Source organism: Notothenia rossii (genome assembly GCF_949606895.1).
Source record: "Notothenia rossii genome assembly, chromosome: 9".
Taxonomy (NCBI): Eukaryota; Metazoa; Chordata; class Actinopteri; order Perciformes; family Nototheniidae; genus Notothenia; species Notothenia rossii.
In genome coordinates this window covers 79,313,401-79,335,889 of record NC_136907.1, presented here as the reverse complement: position 1 = coordinate 79,335,889, position 22,489 = coordinate 79,313,401, and the positions used below count along the sequence as shown (strand labels likewise).

The 22,489-nt window shown below is 41.8% G+C and overlaps 1 protein-coding gene across 1 annotated transcript in view; it reads left to right on the top strand.

Annotated features, from left to right (window-relative positions):
* The window catches only part of myo10 (myosin X), a 162,755-nt gene extending 141,902 nt beyond the window's left edge, over positions 1 to 20,853 (top strand). The window contains 14 exon segments of the mRNA XM_079651992.1: positions 443 to 538; positions 1,592 to 1,685; positions 2,062 to 2,117; positions 3,764 to 3,906; positions 5,443 to 5,634; positions 6,177 to 6,334; positions 6,836 to 6,959; positions 10,397 to 10,688; positions 11,268 to 11,475; positions 14,116 to 14,252; positions 14,555 to 14,675; positions 15,564 to 16,067; positions 17,059 to 17,250; positions 17,714 to 20,853. Coding sequence (XP_079508118.1) covers positions 443 to 538; positions 1,592 to 1,685; positions 2,062 to 2,117; positions 3,764 to 3,906; positions 5,443 to 5,634; positions 6,177 to 6,334; positions 6,836 to 6,959; positions 10,397 to 10,688; positions 11,268 to 11,475; positions 14,116 to 14,252; positions 14,555 to 14,675; positions 15,564 to 16,067; positions 17,059 to 17,250; positions 17,714 to 17,824 — 2,428 coding nt within the window. The 3' untranslated portion in view covers positions 17,825 to 20,853.
* The last annotated feature ends 1,636 nt before the right edge of the window (positions 20,854 to 22,489 follow it).

Here is a 22,489-nt window from a genome sequence, read left to right as displayed (position 1 = left end):
AGCATTTTTGTTATTATACTTAGACCTTTTTAAGATGTTTAATGAGATACTTCACTTTGATTTTTGTATGTATTTATTTTAATATGACACCGAATTATTTTACCTTTTTATTGACTTTTTTTACATTTTGACTTTTTTTATGATTAATTTATGACATACTATAGTTTGAAGTTTTGATGATTATTATGAAATATTATTCTAGAAGTTACGACGTACAATACCAGGACTTTTCATGACCTATTATGACTTTTATGAAAAACTATATGACTATAAGGACATGATATATACTGACTTTTTGATTTTCTTTTATATGACATACTATACTATGACTTTTCGACAAAATCAGTTTTAAATCTTCGTGGACATGTAAAGCAAGCTGACCCTGCACGTGACACACTTATGGAAAGATGAGCTATTAACAATGTGTTCCTGTGCTCTGCAGAGAGATCATCGACAACACGGGAAAGGAGAACGGGATCAACATCGTGATGCCAGAGAGGACCTTCCAGCTGATCGCAGAAACTCCAGAGGACGCCAGGTCAGTTTGTTTCAGACATCATGGGATGAACAAAACTAAACGTGTACAGGAACCTGAAACTTATTTAAGAATCACAATGGAATCAGAATCCAGTTTATTGATGCTCTATTCACTTTCCACATACAAGAAATGTGCTTTGAATACATAACATAACATGTATGTATGATGGTGGTGGTGGTGATGATGATGATGATGGTGATGATGGTGGTGGCGGTGGGGATGATGGTGGTGGGGATGATGATGATGATGGTGGGGATGATGATGGTGGTGGGGATGATGATGATGGTGGTGGTGGTGGTGATGATGATGATGATGATGGTGGTGGTGGTGGTGGTGGTGATGATGATGATGATGGTGGCAGTGGGGATGATGGTGGTGGGGATGATGTTGATGATGGTGGTGGTGGTGGGGATGATGATGATGATGGTGATGATGATGATGATGGTGGTGGGGATGATGATGATGATGATGATGATGATGATGATGATGATGATGATGGTGGTGGTGGTGGGGATGATGGTGGTGGGAATGATGAGGATGATGGTGGTGGTGGTGGTGGGGATGATGATGATGATGATGGTGGGGATGATGATGATGATGGTGGTGGTGGTGGTGGTGGTGGTGGCGGTGGGGATGATGGTGGTGGGGATGATGATGATGATGATGATGATGATGGTGGTGGTGGTGGTGGTGGAGATGATGATGGTGGTGGTGGTGGGGATGATGATGATGATGATGATGATGATGATGATGATGATGATGATGATGCTGGTGGTGATGGTGGTGAGGATGATGATGGTGGTGGTGGGGATGATGATTATGATGATGATAATGATGATGCTGGTGGTGGGGATGATGATGATGATGATGATGATGATGATGATGATGATGATGATGGTGGTGGTGGTGGTGAGGATGATGATGATGATGATGATGATGGTGGTGGTGGTGGTGGTGGTGGTGGTGGGGATGATGATGATGATGATGATAGTGGTGATGGTGGTGGTGAGGATGATGACAATGATGGTGATGATGATGTTTCCATGGTTACAGCCAGTGGTTCAGCGTGCTGAGTCAGGTGCACGGCTCCACAGAGCAGGAGATCAGAGAGATGCACGACGAGCAGGCCAACCCCCAGAACGCTGTGGTGAGTATTATGGGATGGAGACAAGATTTAGTGAAAGTCATAGCATAGTAGGTCCAACAAATATGAAAGAAGTCAGAGTATGGTGCGTCGAACACAGTCCCTGAACCCCTCTCTCTCAATTCAACTCAATAGCTTTATTAGCATGACCATAGCTACATACAGTATTACTAAAGCTGCAACATCTATAACAAACACATACAAATAAACAAACTGCTTTTTTTTTTAAATGTACAAGGAACACAGAGTCATTCAATTCATGAATTCATCATTCTCTCTCTCTCTCTCTCTCTCTCTCTCTCTCTCTCTCTGTCTCTGTCTCTGTCTCTGTCTCTCTCTCGCTCTCTCTCGCTCGCTCTCTCTCTCTCTCTCTCTTCAGGGCACGCTGGACGTCGGGATGATCGACTCGGTGTGTGCGTCAGATAATCCAGAGAGGTGAGGAAACATTACCTGCTCGGAGACACACACTATGTTACTCACACACTCTGAGACACACACTCTGTTACACACACACTCTGAGACACACATTCTGTTACACACACTCTGTTACACACACACTCTGAGACACACACTCTGTTACACACACACTCTGAGACACACATTCTGTTACACACACTCTGTTACACACACACTCTGAGACACACACACTCTGAGACACACACACTCTGAGACACACACTCTGTTACACACACTCTGAGACACACACACTCTGTTACACACACTCTGTTACACACACACTCTGAGACACACACTCTCTTACACAAACACTCTGAGACACACACTCTGAGACACACACACTCTGCACACACTCTGTTACACACACACTCTGAGACACACACTCTGAGACACACACACTCTGCACACACTCTGTTACACACACACTCTGAGACACACACACTCTGAGACACACACTCTGTTACACACACACTCTGAGACACACACTCTCTTACACAAACACTCTGAGACACACACTCTGAGACACACACACTCTGCACACACTCTGTTACACACACACTCTGAGACACACACACTCTGTTACACACACTCTGTTACACACACTCTGTTACACACACACTCTGAGACACACACTCTGTTACACACACACTCTGAGACACACACTCTGAGACACACACTCTGTTACACACACACTCTGCACACACTCTGTTACACACACTCTGTTACACACACTCTGTTACACACACTCTGTTACACACACTCTGTTACACACACACTCTGTTACACACACACTCTGCTACACACACACTCTGCTACACACACACTCTGCTACACACACACTCTGTTACACACACACTCTGAGACACACACTCTGTTACACACACTCTGTTACACACACTCTGTTACACACACTCTGTTACACACACACTCTGTTACACACACACTCTGCTACACACACACTCTGCTACACACACACTCTGCTACACACACACTCTGCTACACACACACTCTGTTACACACACTCTGTTACACACACACTCTGCACACACTCTGTTACACACACACTCTGCACACACTCTGTTACACACACACTCTGAGACACACACTCTGAGACACACACTCTGTTACACACACACTCTGAGACACACACTCTGAGACACACACTCTGAGACACACACTCTGAGACACACACTCTGAGACACACACTCTGAGACACACACTCTGTTACACACACACTCTGAGACACACACTCTGTTACACACACACTCTGAGACACACATTCTGAGAAAGGTCCCTTTAAAAGCATCAGGATAGAGTATATTGTGTTGTTCTCAATTGAGCCACTAGGGAGTGCTGCTGTATGTTACAAATAATAATAAATAATCTTTTTTTTCAATAATTGACGTTTCTCATTATGTTGAGGTACTATGTCATTGATTAATTACAGGATAATTGTTTAGGACATTTGCAGGAATGCACGTATGCACTTGAGCTTTATTCCACTAATGTAAACCAGATAATGGGATCCTACAGTGTGTGATTGGTCCTTTATCCTGTCAGTGCGCACTGATCGTCCTTTTCTTCTTCTTCTCGTGATCATTAACGTTTTGTCTGACTCGTCGCAGGCCGAACTCCTTCGTGATGATCACAGCGAACCGTGTGCTGCACTGTAACGCCGACACGCCGGAGGAGATGCACCACTGGATCACTCTGCTGCAGAGATCCAAGGGAGACAGCAGGGTGGACGGCCAGGAGTTCATCATCAGAGGTAAAGCTCCTCCTACTTCTCATGACCATATCTAAAACTCCTCCTACTTCTCATGACCATCACTAAAACTCCTCCTACTTCTTATGACCATCTCTGAAACTCATCCTACTTCTCATGACCATCACTAAAACTCCTCCTACTTCTCATGACCATCTCTGAAACTCCTCCTACTTCTCATGAACATCACTTAAACTCCTCCTACTTATATTGACCATAACTAAAACTCCTCCTACTTCTCATGAACATCACTTAAACTCCTCCTACTTCTCTTGACCATCTCTGAAACTCCTCCTACTTCTCATGAACATCACTTAAACTCCTCCTACTTCTCATGACCATCACTAAAACTCCTCCTACTTCTCATGACCATCTCTGAAACTCCTCCTACTTCTCATGAACATCACTTAAACTCCTCCTACTTCTCTTGACCATCACTTAAACTCCTCCTACTTTTCTTGACCATCACTAAAGCTCCTCCTACTTCTCATAACCATCACTAAAGCTGCCCCTACTTCTCATGACCATCTCTGAAACTCCTCCTACTTCTCATAAACATCTCTGAAACTCCTACTTCTCATGAACATCACTTAAACTCCTCCTACTTCTCTTGACCAACACTAAAACTCCTCCTACTTCTCATGACCATCACTAAAGCTCCTCCTACTTCTCATGGCCATCTCTGAAACTCCTCCTACTTCTCATGACCATCTCTGAAACTCCTCCTACTTCTCATGGCCATCTCTAAAACTCCTCCTACTTCTCATGACCATCTCTGAAACTCCTCCTACTTCTCATGGCCATCTCTAAAACTCCTCCTACTTCTCATGACCATCTCTGAAACTCCTCCTACTTCTCATGACCATCTCTAAAACTCCTCCTACTTCTCATGACCATCTCTGAAACTCCTCCTACTTCTCATGACCATCTCTAAAACTCCTCCTACTTCAGATTTACTGAAGCAGAGAAATAATACATAGATATAGACATGTTATGGGAACATCTTTACATTTGTCGTGGAAGTTGGGGATTTCTTTGTACATTTTTACGCTTTTCATTTTTATTTTGAAAAGGCTGAACAAACCTTTTTTTGATTTGACAGAACACGTGTAAAACGTCCTTAAAGAGGAAATAAATGTTCAATAAATCCCATTCAATTTGCAGGTTTTAGCACAACAACCTGCATATTCAACATTTAGTAAAATCAATTTACAGATTAACCGACAATGACATGCTTTCATACTGGAAGTGTAATTGCTACTGCCACAATAATAATAATAATAATAATACATTTTATTTATAAAGGCACCTTTCAAGGCTCTCAAGGTCAGCGTACAAGGTACACAATACACAAAACAAAAACAAAACAGAAGTACAAAAAAGACAATATAATCAATCAATAAAAACAGAAAAACAGAGGACGTGTGATGTTATGTGTTCAGGGTGGAAAGTCTGAAGCCAGTGTGAAGAGATGTGTTTTGAGACGTGTTTTGAAAATGGAGAGACAAGTAGCATCTCTGACCCCTTGATTCTCTGCAGGCTGGCTGCACAAAGAGATGAGGAACAGCAGCAGAGCGTCTCTGAAGCTGAAGAAGCGCTGGTTCCTGCTCACACACAACTCCCTGGACTACTACAAGAGCTCGGAGCGCAACGCCCTGAAACTGGGAACGCTGGTTCTGAACAGCCTGTGCTCCGTGGTGCCGCCCGACGACAAGCTCTTCAAAGAGACCGGTAAGAAACGACAAGAACACCACTTGAATCTGACCAAAGGTGTTACTCTAAGTCGGGGTGTCAAACTCAATTTCACCGCGGGCCACATCAGCTTTAAGGTTGCACTCAAAGGGCCGGTTCTAACTATATAAATATACATATTACAATATATATAAAATAATGTAATATATTACATTATAGCCTCTGAATTGGACTATTATCAGATAGGGTAATAACTTCATAATTAATGTCTGAGAGCAGAAGTCTTGGGCAAATCATTGCAAGTCTCTTCAGTGTGCATGTCAGAAAACAAGATGCATTGTGGGACATGTAGTTTATTGGCAATGTGCTTCTGTAAAGTGGCATCTAACCGTATAATAAACGTATTATATTCTTTGCAAGCTCTTGCGGGGACCACATAAAATAAAGCGGCGGGCCAGTGCTTCAATCCCCTTTGAACTTTCCTTCAAACATCAGAAACGTCAGAAAAGATTCGAATCCTTCGATGTTTTTATTAACTTCACTCGTTCCTTGTCTGTTCCTGGTGTCCTTCCTGCTCTCAGGCTACTGGAGTGTGATCGTGTACGGCCGTAAACACTCGTACCGTCTGTACTCCAAGCTTCTGAACGAGGCCACGCGTTGGGCCAACTCCATCCAGAACGTCATCGACACCAAAGCCCCGATCGACACGCCCACGCAGCAGCTCATCCTGGACATCAAGGTGGGAACTGTTAGCATTCATAAGCTACATTAGGGAGCGACAGGTTCATTATTGCAGAGAAGGACCATTGATTATTTATAACTTTGTAGACAGCTTCAGACCGCTCACAAAGCTTTGTTTCTTTACCTTGCTACTATGTTTCAACTCACCAATCCTGCCAGTAAAGGATCGAATGCACCGGGTCACTAAATAACTGGGGTTATTAGTAGTATCTTTTCCTACTTACGTTTCCTTTTTTTGTTGAGAAAGGCTTATTTAACATGCAATATGGTTGAATTGTAGCTTTTCGTAAAGGTTATCTCCTTTTTAAGTATCATTTCTTGTTTTTGTTAACAACGCTGGTTAGGACTTAGAGAAAACGTATGCTACATGTAAACTATACACAGAAAGATTATAGAATTAGACTAAATTCACATCCCACTAACTCAACACACCTGCTGCATATACGGTTCAAAGTCATCCTCTCTAACTCATCTTGTCCTCCCTGCTCTCCCTCTGCAGGAGAACTGTCTGAACTCTGAGGTGGTGGAGCAGATCTACAAGAGGAACCCCATCCTGCGCTTCAGCCTCCACCCTCTGCACACGCCCCTGCTGCCGCTGCCCTACGGAGACATTCACCACTCAGGTGAGACCCAGAAATAATTAAAAATACAGGGACAGTCGACTGAGATAGATCTGCAAATATACGTTATAGAGTGAAGCTGCTGTTCAGGGTGGAAAACTCAGGATGTGAGGTTTCTTTTCTTTCCTATTTGAAACTAGGAATTAAAACATTGTAGTTTGTTATTGTTTTATGATATTTTAATAGTGTAGCTATGGCAATGAAAACCTTAGGTCACAGGCTCCTCCAAAAGTGCAACATGAATATGTATAGGACATAAAAACAAATCAAACAGATTGTGCAAGAGAATGTTTGTATGAGTTAGCATGCAGTCGTTTGTAATTATTGGTGTCCCTTATTGTACATTTCTAACGCGTAACTTTGGGGTACTGAACATTAAGGGGTTCACAGTGCTGGCAACTTGACTTTATATGGAGCTAAATTACCCCTAACCTCCCCTCTCCCCCCCCCCCCTCCAGAGTTGGGAAGTAGTGGAGTACGAATACTTTGTTACTGTACTTAAGTACTTTTTTCTGGTATCAGTACTTTACTCCACTACTTATTTTTCTGATGACTTTTTACTTTCTACTTCTTACATGTTGAACACAAATACCTGTACTTTCTACTTCTTACATGTTGAACACAAATACCTGTACTTTCTACTTCTCTCATGTTGAACACAAATACCTGTACTTTCTACTTCTTACATGTTGAACACAAATACCTGTACTTTCTACTTCTTACATGTTGAACACAAATACCTGTACTTTCTACTTCTTACATGTTGAACTCAAATACCTGTACTTTCTACTTCTCACATGTTGAACACAAATACCTGTACTTTCTACTTCTCTCATGTTGAACACAAATACCTGTACTTTCTACTTCTTACATGTTGAACTCAAATACCTGTACTTTCTACTTCTTACATGTTGAACTCAAATACCTGTACTTTCTACTTCTTACATGTTGAACCCAAATACCTGTACTTTCTACTTCTTACATGTTGAACTCAAATACCTGTACTTTCTACTTCTTACATGTTGAACACAAATACCTGTACTTTCTACTTCTTACATGTTGAACTCAAATACCTGTACTTTCTACTTCTCACATGTTGAACACAAATACCTGTACTTTCTACTTCTCTCATGTTGAACACAAATACCTGTACTTTCTACTTCTTACATGTTGAACTCAAATACCTGTACTTTCTACTTCTTACATGTTGAACACAAATACCTGAACTTTCTACTTCTCACATGTTGAACTCAAATACCTGTACTTTCTACTTCTTACATGTTGAACTCAAATACCTGTACTTTCTACTTCTTACATGTTGAACTCAAATACCTGTACTTTCTACTTCTCTCATGTTGAACACAAATACCTGTACTTTCTACTTCTCTCATGTTGAACTCAAATACCTGTACTTTCTACTTCTTACATGTTGAACTCAAATACCTGTACTTTCTACTTCTTACATGTTGAACTCAAATACCTGTACTTTCTACTTCTTACATGTTGAACTCAAATACCTGTACTTTCTACTTCTTACATGTTGAACACAAATACCTGTACTTTCTACTTCTTACATGTTGAACACAAATACCTGTACTTTCTACTTCTTACATGTTGAACTCAAATACCTGTACTTTCTACTTCTCACATGTTGAACACAAATACCTGTACTTTCTACTTCTCTCATGTTGAACACAAATACCTGTACTTTCTACTTCTTACATGTTGAACTCAAATACCTGTACTTTCTACTTCTTACATGTTGAACACAAATACCTGAACTTTCTACTTCTTACATGTTGAACTCAAATACCTGTACTTTCTACTTCTTACATGTTGAACTCAAATACCTGTACTTTCTACTTCTTACATGTTGAACACAAATACCTGTACTTTCTACTTCTTACATGTTGAACTCAAATACCTGTACTTTCTACTTCTTAAATGTTGAACACAAATACCTTTACTTTCTACTTCTTACATGTTGAACTCAAATACCTGTACTTTCTACTTCTTACATGTTGAACTCAAATACCTGTACTTTCTACTTCTTACATGTTGAACACAAATACCTGTACTTTCTACTTCTTACATGTTGAACTCAAATACCTGTACTTTCTACTTCTCACATGTTGAACACAAATACCTGTACTTTCTACTTCTTACATGTTGAACTCAAATACCTGTACTTTCTACTTCTTACATGTTGAACACAAATACCTGTACTTTCTACTTCTTACATGTTGAACTCAAATACCTGTACTTTCTACTTCTCACATGTTGAACACAAATACCTGTACTTTCTACTTCTCTCATGTTGAACACAAATACCTGTACTTTCTACTTCTTACATGTTGAACTCAAATACCTGTACTTTCTACTTCTCACATGTTGAACACAAATACCTGTACTTTCTACTTCTTACATGTTGAACACAAATACCTGAACTTTCTACTTCTTACATGTTGAACTCAAATACCTGTACTTTCTACTTCTTACATGTTGAACTCAAATACCTGTACTTTCTACTTCTTACATGTTGAACACAAATACCTGTACTTTCTACTTCTTACATGTTGAACTCAAATACCTGTACTTTCTACTTCTTAAATGTTGAACACAAATACCTTTACTTTCTACTTCTTACATGTTGAACTCAAATACCTGTACTTTCTACTTCTTACATGTTGAACACAAATACCTGTACTTTCTACTTCTTACATGTTGAACCCAAATACCTGTACTTTCTACTTCTTACATGTTGAACACAAATACCTGTACTTTCTACTTCTTACATGTTGAACTCAAATACCTGTACTTTCTACTTCTTAAATGTTGAACACAAATACCTTTACTTTCTACTTCTTACATGTTGAACTCAAATACCTGTACTTTCTACTTCTTACATGTTGAACACAAATACCTGTACTTTCTACTTCTTACATGTTGAACTCAAATACCTGTACTTTCTACTTCTTACATGTTGAACTCAAATACCTGTACTTTCTACTTCTCTCATTTTCCAAACAGGCTGGTTCCTTTAGTCTGAATGTGTGTTTGGTGGCGTGATCATTATTATTTAGAGTCATTGCGTGCCTATTGATTTGAACACGATCCGTGTATCCATCATTTCCTGGTCTTCTCTAAAGAAGAGGGACCAATGAAAACGTTGTCATGTTGCCGTTGTTCACCATGGAAACATTCATTAGCTAACAATGACATTATTGTTCTATTAATATAAAGGGAGGTCAGGTACTCTTTAAAGCAGCTGCTAGTTATGGGTACTTTTTACTGAAGTACATTTCAAAGCCTCTTTACTTTGACTTGAGTAAAGAAGTTTAGTCAGTACTTCTACTTTCACCAGAGTATTTTTAAACACCAGTATCTGTACTTCTACTTGAGTAAAGGATGTGTGTACTTTTGCCCCCCCCCCCCCTCAGCTGTGAGGAGCTACACCACCCTGCAGGAGGAGGCTCTGAAGGTGTTCGGCTCCCTGCAGCACCTGGAGGGCGTGTCGGACCCGGTGCCGCTGATCCAGGGTCTGCTGCAGACGGGCCAGGATCTAAAACCTCTGAGGGACGAGCTGTACTGCCAGCTGATGAAACAGACCACCCGCCCCCCCGAGCCCGGCAGCCTCGGGAACATCTGCAGCTGGAAGATCCTCGCCTGCATGTCCTGCACCTTCCTGCCCTCCAGGAGCGTCCTGAGATACCTCAAGTTCCACCTCAAGAGGTAACGGCACGCAGGGAGACAGATTGTGTGGACAGAGAATGCTTTAGGGCAACGTCGTAGCAACTTCAAATCGGCTGCTGTCTAGAGCAAATGATGAGTTGGCAAATATGCAAAGAAACACAATATCGATATAAAGTCTTTTAATGCATGCAAGCCTGACGACTCCTCCTGAGTGCTCTGTGTGAGACAGACTCTCTTATAGGGAAACATCAAAGATCATTCACCTGACAACACAACAACATTTGGGCCCAGGTGGATCACAATAAGCAAAATGTGCGTGTCGCAGCTACCCCCCCCCCCCCTCCCCTAGAGCAAACGTCTTCCTTTCCTGTAGTGTCATAAAACCCTTCATCTCAACCTCCTGAACACAAACCAAATTTTTTTCTAAGATAAAGGATTTAAAACACTTGAAAAGATACTACTTAGTTAAAAGTTACATTTCATTAGGATTACACTGTATTAAGCTTTAATACCATAATTGCCAAAACAGCAATTAATCTTGTTTTTGTGTAAATGAATAATACGTTTTTTTCGTAATGTTGGTGTAGTTTCTCACGATCCAAATCTCCCTCCCTGCAGGTCTCGAGAACTCCTCCCCGGATCGGAGATGGATCGTTACGCCGCCTTCGCCCTGGACTCCCTGAGGAAGACCCGCGGTCGGGAGAACGTCCCGTCGCAGGAGGAGATCAAAGCCATCGTGGCCCGGCAGGACATGAGCACCACGGTCCACTGCCATGGAGGAGGATCCTGCAAGATCACCATCAACTCACACACCACCGCTGGAGAGGTGGGGGAGAGAAACCAGAAATAAATATATTCAAACATTATTCATTTTACAGAATTTGCAGAATATAGCATAAAGTAATCTCTGTCCAACAAACGCTTATGATACTTCCATGTTTAGTTCAGCAGGATAATCTAAAAATATTAACACCACTTTATGATTTCTGAAGTAACAAGCTAATGTTGGGCTATAAAGGAACTACAGCGCGGTCACATGACTTCACGTCACCACCGCTAAGCTAAAGGAGGCTAATGTTGGGCTATAAAGGAACTACAGCGCGGTCACATGACTTCACGTCACCACCGCTAAGCTAAAGGAGGCTAATGTTGGGCTATAAAGGAACTACAGCATGGTCACATGACTTCATGTCATCACCGCTAAGCTAAAGGAGGCTAATGTTGGGCTATAAAGGAACTACAGCAAGGTCACATGACTTCACGTCACCACCGCTAAGCTAAAGGTGGCTAATGTTGGGCTATAAAGGAACTACAGCACGGTCACATGACTTCACGTCACCACCGCTAAGCTAAAGGAGGCTAATGTTGGGCTATAAAGGAACTACAGCACGGTCACATGACTTCACGTCACCACCGCTAAGCTAAAGGAGGCTAATGTTGGGCTATAAAGGAACTACAACACGGTCACATGACTTCACGTCACCACCGCTAAGCTAAAGGAGGCTAATGTTGGGCTATAAAGGAACTACAGCATGGTCACATGACTTCATGTCATCACCGCTAAGCTAAAGGTGGCTAATGTTGGGCTATAAAGGAACTACAGCACGGTCACATGACTTCACGTCACCACCGCTAAGATAAAGGACGCTAATGTTGGGCTATAAAGGAACTACAACATGTTCACATGACTTCACGTCTCCACCGCTAAGCTAAAGGCGGCTAATGTTGGGCTATAAAGGAACTACAGCACGGTCACATGACTTCACGTCCCCACCGCTAAGCTAAAGGAGGCTAATGTTGGGCTACAAAGGAACTACAGCAAGGTCACATGACTTCACGTCATCACCGCTAAGCTAAAGGAGGCTAATGTTGGGCTACAAAGGAACTACAGCACGGTCACATGACTTCACGTCTCCACCGCTAAGCTAAAGGTGGCTAATGTTGGGCTATAAAGGAACTACAGCACGGTCACATGACTTCACGTTACCACCGCTAAGCTAAAGGAGGCTAATGTTGGGCTATAAAGGAACTACAGCACGGTCACATGACTTCACGTCACCACCGCTAAGCTAAAGGAGGCTAATGTTGGGCTATAAAGGAACTACAGCACGGTCACATGACTTCACGTCACCACCGCTAAGCTAAAGGAGGCTAATGTTGGGCTATAAAGGAACTACAGCACGGTCACATGACTTCACGTCTCCACCGCTAAGCTAAAGGGGGCTAATGTTGGGCTATAAAGGAACTACAGCACGGTCACATGACTTCACGTCTCCACCGCTAAGCTAAAGGTGGCTAATGTTGGGCTATAAAGGAACTACAGCACGGTCACATGACTTCACGTCACCACCGCTAAGCTAAAGGAGGCTAATGTTGGGCTATAAAGGAACTACAGCACGGTCACATGACTTCACTTCACCAACGCTAAGCTAAAGGAGGCTAATGTTGGGCTATTGAGGAACTACAGCACGGTCACATGACTTCACGTCACCACTGCTAAGCTAAAGGCGGCTAATGTTGGGCTATAAAGGAACTACAGCCCGGTCACATGACTTCACGTCACCACTGCTAAGCTAAAGGCGGCTAATGTTGGGCTATAAAGGAACTACAGCACGGTCACATGACTTCACGTCACCACCGCTAAGCTAAAGGTGGCTAATGTTGGGCTATAAAGGAACTACAGCACGGTCACATGACTTCACGTCACCACCGCTAAGCTAAAGGAGGCTAATGTTGGGCTATAAAGGAACTACAGCACGGTCACATGACTTCACTTCACCACCTCTAAGCTAAAGGAGGCTAATGTTGGGCTATAAAGGAACTACAGCACGGTCACATGACTTCACGTCACCACCGCTAAGCTAAAGGTGGCTATTGTTGGGCTATAAAGGAACTACAGCACGGCCACATGACTTCACGTCTCCACCGCTAAGCTAAAGGCGGCTAATGTTGGGCTATAAAGGAACTACAGCACGGTCACATGACTTCACGTCACCACTGCTAAGCTAAAGGCGGCTAATGTTGGGCTATAAAGGAACTACAGCACGGTCACATGACTTCACGTCACCACTGCTAAGCTAAAGGAGGCTAATGTTGGGCTATTGAGGAACTACAGCACGGTCACATGACTTCACGTCACCACTGCTAAGCTAAAGGCGGCTAATGTTGGGCTATAAAGGAACTACAGCACGGTCACATGACTTCACGTCACCACTGCTAAGCTAAAGGAGGCTAATGTTGGGCTATAGAGGAACGACAGACAACAAAAACATAACAATACCAGCTATCAATCCCAGTTGAAATCTGGAAGTTTGATGTTTTTATATGTCTAGGTTATCCATGTCTAGTTTACACACCCCCTTTTCTGATTGGTAGATTTCTCATGTTCAAGTCCTCAGGCTATTTAAATAGTATGATTCCAGTGTGAGTGTCTAATCAATCGTGTTTGTGTTTACCTGTGTGTCAGGTGGTGGAGAAGCTGATCCGAGGCCTGGCGATGGAGGACAGCAGGAACATGTTCGCTCTGTTCGAACACAACGACTCCACGGAGAAAGCCATCGAGAGCCGCATGGTGGTGGCCGACGTGCTCGCCAAGTTTGAAAAGTAAGCTTCTTTGTACATTTGTCCCTCTTTTGTGTTATACATCTGTGATTGTGAGTGTCCTACAGTATTGTGATACTTCATGGTACCAGTGTTTGTCCACCGCTTTAGGGTGAGAGCTGCTCCACCTCAAAATCTGAATCAGTCTACCATAACATATCAACATCTTCTCTGACCTCGACCATGTCCTGAGGAAAAGGGTCCAAGCACTACTTAGTGAATGTGGTCTTTATGAACTCTCTCTCTCTCTCTCTCTCTCTCTCTCTCTCTCTCTCTCTCTCTCTCTCTCTCTGTCTTGCCTCCAGACTTTCAGCGAGTCCGGACGAGAGCAACACCGGCTGGAAGTTTTATTTCAAGCTTTACTGCTTCCTGGACACGGAGAATGTTCCCAAAGACAGCGTGGAGTTCGCCTTCATGTTTGAACAGGTAAGCAGCAATTTAAAACAAAACAAAACACAGAACACGTAGAGTCCCGAAAAGGAACAAACATAAGAACAGAACTGTTAGAAAAATCTCCCTGGTCACCGGCTTGAGCTTCAACCTCAGGATCCATGTATTTATGATCCTCCCAAGAATAGAAGTAGTCAAAACAAAACATTCTGACTTTTTCTCAAAATCATGACTTTTTCTAAAAATCTAAAAATCATGACTTTCTGATTTATTTATTTTTACTTTTTCTCAAAATTCTTACTTTTTCTCAAATTTCTCAAAAAAGTTCGGACTTTTTCTCAAAATCCTGAATTTTTCTAAAGATCTCAAAATTCTTATTTTTTATCAAAATTCTTACTTTTTCTCTGAAGCTCAAATTCAGGATTTTTAGATTTAATCTCAGGATCCATGTATCTGTGATCCTCTCCAGAATGGAAGTAGTCATCACATACAGAGCATCAACTAGTTCCTGAACAGTGTCCTTCACATGCTGATATCCAAGAGAGGGAGTTCCACAGTCACAAGATGGAGGAATAGAAAGCAGTATTCAATGTTTACTTCAGATTAGCTAAGGCCCGCGTAAGCAATAAACATGGCAGTCATATGCCTATCTCCCTAGTGGCTGTGTCATCATGTTTAATCGTTGGAACATAGCTATCATATGTTCAACACAGTGTCTCGTGAGCTTCTTCTATGTAATCATACATCCGGTTACACAGCTACAGTTGGGCCTTTGTTATCATGTGTACTCTGATATTGAAAAAGTACATTCAGTATTTTCCCAACACATAAATGAGAGTGGTTTTATTTCATGTATCGCAGTTTCAAAATGTTTTTACTTGACAGTTGTTCTGAAATCTCCATCTCACATTTCCTTGTCTCCAGGCTCATGAGGCTGTGATCCGGGGTCGGTATCCGGGTCCCGAGGAGACCCTTCAGTTCCTGGCGGCCCTCAGGCTTCAGTACCTCCAGGGGGATCACAACCCCCAGGTCAAAATCCCCGAAATGTCCCTGGTGTTCCCCATGTCTCGGTTGCGGGCCCGTGTGCAAAACTCGGCCAAAACCTTTGCTCCGAGCTCCGTCAGCAGCAGCAGCAGCGGTGGCGGCGGCTCTTTATCCGAACGCTCGGGAACGTCGGAGAAGAAACGCTCGAGCTTCCTGGAGGGAACGCTGAGGAGGAGCTTCCGGAGCGGATCGCTGAGTCGGCAGAAACTGGAGGAGGAGAACAGCCTGGAGGCGTGGATGAGGGAGGAGGCGGCGGCCGTGAAGACCTGCGTGATAGACAAGTGGAGGAAGCTGCAGGGCATGAACCAGGAACAGGCCATGGTCAAGTACATGGCGGTGGCCAAGGAGTGGCAGGGATACGGATCCACGCTGTTCAACGTGGAGGTGAGTCTACCAGCGTTTAGTTTTGGATCCCTTGTTGAAATATAGTTCTTAGTGTAATATTAATGTTTAATATTTGTAGTGTCGTGACGGGTCGTTCCCCTCAGAGCTGTTTTATTGCTACGGTTCAAGTAAAGCAACTTTTTTTAAATATTGATATATTTGATATTGTTACTAAAGTAAGGTATAGTACTGCAGCCAGTATTTCTCTCAGTTTTTAACACATAAGGTTTTAGTAAAGCCACTTTATTTTATAGAAACATGGATGCATTTGACCTTATATTTTGTTTAACATAAAATAGGAGTTTTACTACTGAACGTTGCTCAAAGAAATGCGTTGAAAAGTGTCAAAAAGTATTGATATTGTTAGATTCAAATACCGCTTCCCACAATCCAGAATACAAAAACAGATATATATATACAAATATGTATGCAAATATGTATATACTTATATATATACACAATCAACAGACACATTTATACATATGCACACACTAAGACCTAAATCAGTGTTTCTCAAACTTTTTCATACCAAGGAACACTTAACCAATAAAAAAACACTTAACTCCACAAATATCCAAAAACACGTCGTTTTTTACAAATCGCCTGAAAATGGTAAAAACAAGTGGCAACATGTGTGACGAAGGTGTTTATCTGGGCTATATCATGCAATCGAAAGTGGAACTTAAGCTCGCTCCATTGCGGAGATATTCCCGCGAGAGTGCGGAAAACTTTAATTAATTAATTAATTAATTTAAAATGTGAAATGTTGCCAATATACTCACAAACCACTAGGGGGCGCTCACGGACCACCAGTGGCCCGCGGACCACACTTTGAGAAGCACTGACCTAAATAAAAGCACAACAATCAATATATACAAAATAACAGTCACTTCAATATCTTTGAGAATGTACATTAGTGCAAGACTTTACATTCAAATCCCTTAATGCAATATATTTCTCAGTGTAATATGAATATGTTTACTCTTCGTAGTGCCGTGACGGGTCGTTCCCCTCGGAGCTCTGGCTGGGCGTGAGTCGGGAGGCGATCTCTGTGTATAAGAGAGGAGAGCCGTGGCCTCTGGAGGTTTTCCCGTACGAGCAGATCCTCTCTTTCGGAGCTCCGCTGGCCAGCGCCTACAAGATCACTGTGGAGGGCCGAGAGCTGGTGTTCGACACGCAAATGGTTCGTAACAACAAGTCAATGGTTTCTTCATGTCGAGATATATTATAGGCATGTTTTGAAGAATAGAATTAGCTTAGTCAAACCACTTGTCAAAGCTCAAATGAACGGAACATTAGTTCACGACTGTCCTTGGAAGAATCTACTGATCGTGACATTTCAATATATTAAGAACAGTTTTTAAGATTGTTAAATAACATTAGCAGAGTCCAATCCCTTTACAATTAGCCAACAGCTCATATTTACATGTCGAAGCTCAATTGAACAGGAAATGATTGCACCAACTTGCCTTGGCAAATAATAATGTTGCACTATTTCATATGGTTTTATATCTTATATATATTTATGTTGCATTGCTACACTGTAGCTACTGTGCATATGGCAAGAAAGCCTTTGAATCTTTGAATGCATGCAGGGGAAGCAAACAGAAACACCAGCCTTAAGTCCTCTTCTCTCTCCTCTGCAGGTCATGGACATCGCCAAGCTGATGAAGGCCTATATCAGCATGATCGTGAAGAAGCGCTACAGCAACTGTCAGTCGGTCAGCAGCCACGGCAGCCAGTGCAGCGCCTGGTGAACTCCGACCACCATCTTTGAAATCTCAAGACTGACTCTGAATGCTGGAGACAAACCACAATGCTCTTAACGATAATTAGCTAAAGTTATGATTTTGCCTGGTTTCATTCCAAAACGTTACACATCCACACCTGAGAGATCAGAGCCTTAAACAGAGTTAGCAACCATTTCAAGCTGGTTTTCTTTAGTTGCTAACTTTTTTTAAACCTTCGTAATGCTGACAAACAAGTTAAGTTGAGTCGTGGAACCAGGAATGAGTCCTAAAACCAGGGAATGAGTCAGCATTTTAGCACTTCCTGTTCCCTCACCTGGAAGTCAATGGTTTTCTGAATGTCTTTTTGGTTGTTAGCCTGAAATAAGGTCTGTGGTTAACACAAGCTGGAGAGATTTTTGTTCTACGACATAAAATACGTCAGTTAATACCTCACTGGGGAATTTAAATATGGAGGTTGCTAACGAGTGTCTAAATGAAACGACTAATCATCATCACATCCAACATTAGCCGCCTTTAGCTTAGCGGTTGTCACGTGAAGTCATGTGACCGTGCTGGAGTTCCTTTATAGCCCAACATTAGACTTGAACGTTATTATTGGTGGTAAATATTGACAATCTGACCACAATATCCTTATTTCTAAGAATTATTTTTGATTCCTGAAGCTACGAAGGACTCAAACAGGTTAACACTAAGGCTCGGTATCTAAAGTTCTGGGTCTAAAAACAACGCAACATTGGGTTCAACAGCGAAACCAAAAAATAAGGCAATTGTAAAAAGTACACGACGGGAATAACCTATCAAAACGTTTCCTGGGATTCTGCAGTAGCTGAATAAGATATTAAAACAAATTAAACGTTTGTCAGACCAAAGAATACCATCTGAGGGTTTCACACAACCGTGTCAGCGTCTCGTGATTTACTCTAGATGTGTGGATGTGTCTTGTTTTGGAAAAAAGGACGCTCATTTCTCCCGATGCTGATGTGCTGCAGCACTGTGAGGACTGTTGTTCCAGGACGGTGCTTTGTGTGTGTGTGTGTGTGTGTGTGTGTGTGTGTGTGTGTGTGTGTGTGTGTGTGTGTGTGTGTGTGTGTGTGTGTGTGTGTGTGTGTGTGTGTGTGTGTGTGTGTGTGTGTGTGTGTGTGTGTGTGTGTGTGTGTGTGTGTGTGTGTGTGTGTGTGTGTGTGTGTGTGTGTGTGTGTGTGTGTGTGTGTGTGTGTGTGTGTGTGTGTGTGTGTGTGTGTGTGTGTGTGTGTGTGTGTGACTTTTAAAAGAGGTGCGTCTACATGTCTGAATGTAATTAAAAGAAGGCAGTAAAGATGGAGAGAACATAGTTAAAGCCTTTTCCTCTGCTTTGATCAACTCTGGGACCGGACCTTCTTAAAAAAAGAACTGTAAATAATATGCGACTGTACTCGTCTGAAGCATTTCTACTTTGTGATTGATTGTGATGTTTTTTTTGAAGGTCACACACAAGTGCCTGTTCAAAACTGAAGCAGGACGAACTGAAATCAAACCGATGCCACTCTTGTTCCTGTGTAACCAGAATCTGGAAGGTTCCCTTTAACTACACTGCAGAATGAGTCCGTCTGTGCAGGTCGTTCAACGTCAACTCTGAGTTATTTTTACATCTGTTCATTTCTGACGTGTAAGCCCAGTCTTATCGTCCGTCTCCCGGTCCAGAAAACAGCACTCACATTTAAAGTGAGGAAGGTCAGGTGTGGAAAAAGGTTAGGGCCACATGGGGACACATTGAAGCTCCTACCATATGGGGAACAATCATATTAATGAGAATACATTCAGAATTTAGAATTTCTAGGGGGAAAAAGGGTTCAAATTGAAATCTCAAGACCTAGGAGTTCTGAATTCAAGCTCTCAGATAAATTATCATTTAGATCTCAAAATTCTAAATGTATTTAAAGAATTGCGAAGGGAGAAAATAATTCAGATTTTTAACTCGCAATTCGACCTTTTTTTAAGAATTTCGGATTTCGATGCTAAAAAAGAATATGATTTTTTGACAAAGAATTGCAAAGGGAGAAACGAAGTCAGATATTGATCTCGAAAATTCAGATTTCCTTAATTTAAGTGAGGATGAAAAGGATTTTCATTTCTGAATTTAGATTTGTTTCTGAGATTTGAAATAACAATTGTGTTCATTTAAATCTCAAAACTCAGATTTCAAACTCCAAATTCGGACTTTATTTTCCCGATGCATCAAATGTATCTTTTTGCATGAATTCAAAGCTCAAATACATTTTCCACATGTTGCCCTGATCCCTATCCATCACTTCCAAAGATCAATATTTAGGGCTTGTTCTTTCTGTTCTTTGTAAAGTTCTGTTATTTCAAAAGAGTGCTAACCTTAGATAAGAATGCATTATACTGCATGGACGATTCTTTCTATCGAACATAATTGAATGCAAAAATCCACAAAATATTACTAAAAGTCAGAAATTGTCCTTTTCATCGAACCCTCCCGATGTAGCACAATTGAAAGCCCTTAAAACAGGACGCAATGCCCCTTCAAGGGACTCAGACTGCAGTTACTGAACCATTACTCGTAATAGTGTCTGAATTATCGATGTAATTGATCAGATTTGAGTTTGAAGACTTGCTCAGTGGGATTGTTTGCAGCGTGACATTCCTACAACATTTCACTGGAGCTCCGCGGGCGGCAGATCCATCCAAAGACGCGTGTGCAGGTTTCTTCCACAGTGCCTTGTTGTATATTATGTACACTTCATTTGTTTTCCAATGCGTGGTTTCTCTTTTTTTTTTGCTATATTGTGCATTGTTATATAAATATTATATAATCACGTGGCTGTACATTTTATACTCTAAGTCTTTGCCTTGTTTTTCTCTCCTGATGAGCACCCCGTGGTGATTTTCTTAAGATAAAAATCTCGTTGTATTATATACACTACCATGCAACTGACGGGTGACCTTTGACACATTACTGGTGTTTTGTTTTTCTATCTGTATTAGCTGTATTATGTATTGAAAGGATGATTCTAACAATAAATGATTACATATTTGGTCTGAAGTGGTATTGAGATTATTTACTTTATTTGATATACTTTGACAGTCTCAATCGGAAGTTTTGAATACGGGTAATTCATTGGTTTAGAGTTCATTTTAGAGCCAGAGGTGTGACACTTGACTGATGATGTCATCACATTCTGCATGATGTCATGTGATCACCAGAGAGGAAGGTGTGTGTGTGTGTGTGTGTGTGTGTGTGTGTGTGTGTGTGTGTGTGTGTGTGTGTGTGTGTGTGTGTGTGTGTGTGTGTGTGTGTGTGTGTGTGTGTGTGTGTGTGTGTGTGTGTGTGTGTGTGTGTGTGTGTGTGTGTGTGTGTGTGTGTGTGTGTGTGTGTGTGTGTTTACGTTACAAGATTGGAGCACTTGTGCTGCATTCATGTGGCGTCCCGTACTTCCTTCCTGAAAAAGAAAAAGACAAAAAATAAATATTATAACTTATGAAATGTGTGGGGTCTACTAGCTTTCTTCACAATCCTCATCGGTGATCACATGACGTCATGCAGAGGGCGATGACATCATCCGTGACATCACGGAGCCTCTCCTGAAAGTTTGCAAATGCAAACTGTTCCGCAGAGTTTACGTTTTTTGACGATGCCAAGCAAACGCAGACAAACTGTGACTTTTTTGACTCGGAAATAATTGTTTAAGATTGACAAACATCATATGTGTAATTCATGGCACAATTAAAACGGGATCGAAAGATAATTTCTCTCTCGCCATTGACTGCAATACATAATTTTTCCGAAATAAGGTCCCATGGAGGGCCACTGGAAAGGGAGGGACTTCGCCTCTCTATTCCTGCCTGTTGGCGTCAGCTGATAGAGGTGTTATATATTCAAGCAATAGCTCACTTCAGGCCGTGGTATATGGTCATTATATCACAGCTAAGGGGCGTGGTTCAACCCCCTTAGCTGTGATATAATGAGCATATACCACGGCCTGAAGTGAGCTATTGCTTTTATAAAACGGTTACCAAGTGTGGCAATATTAAATAAAAAGACACACTCTAATTTAAATAGTTTTTATTAGTAAATAATGATGTTCAAAATAAAATAGTCCCTCCTTTGCCTTCTGCACAAAACATTGTGCGAGGTGGTTGCTATGCGTTGATCCATTATTTGGCTATTTATTTACATTAATGTGTATGTTGCCGTTTATTGTGCAGCCACTGAAAACCTGTCCAGCATCAGTAGCATGGCTTACGTGGTCACTTGTACAGGTTGAGGTTGTTCGAGGCTGTTGCTTGGCGTGGCGAGAATATTGCTCCACTTTCTCCGGTCCCCGAGATTGGGCTTCCAGTAGCTCTGGAGAGAGCTTTCGCACCTGTGGCCACTAACGCTCATCATTTCTCTGCTTTGTTTCAAGACCCGCATCAGAAAGCTTTTGAATGGTGGTACTTTTCCAGTTGGTCTACCTGCTCTTCACGTAGCTCTGCATGTCGTCGTTTAGGTGCTTTTTTTCTGGAGATAGGCACTGCTCAACATAGCCGTGGGAACTGTTTCAAATGGGGGGTGCTGTGGGGATGACACCAGGGCCGGTTTTGACCAATTTGCTGCCCTATAGGCAAGATTTTAGCTGGCAATGAAAAACCTCTGCAAAAGACACTACAAACAGAGAAACATATTGACAT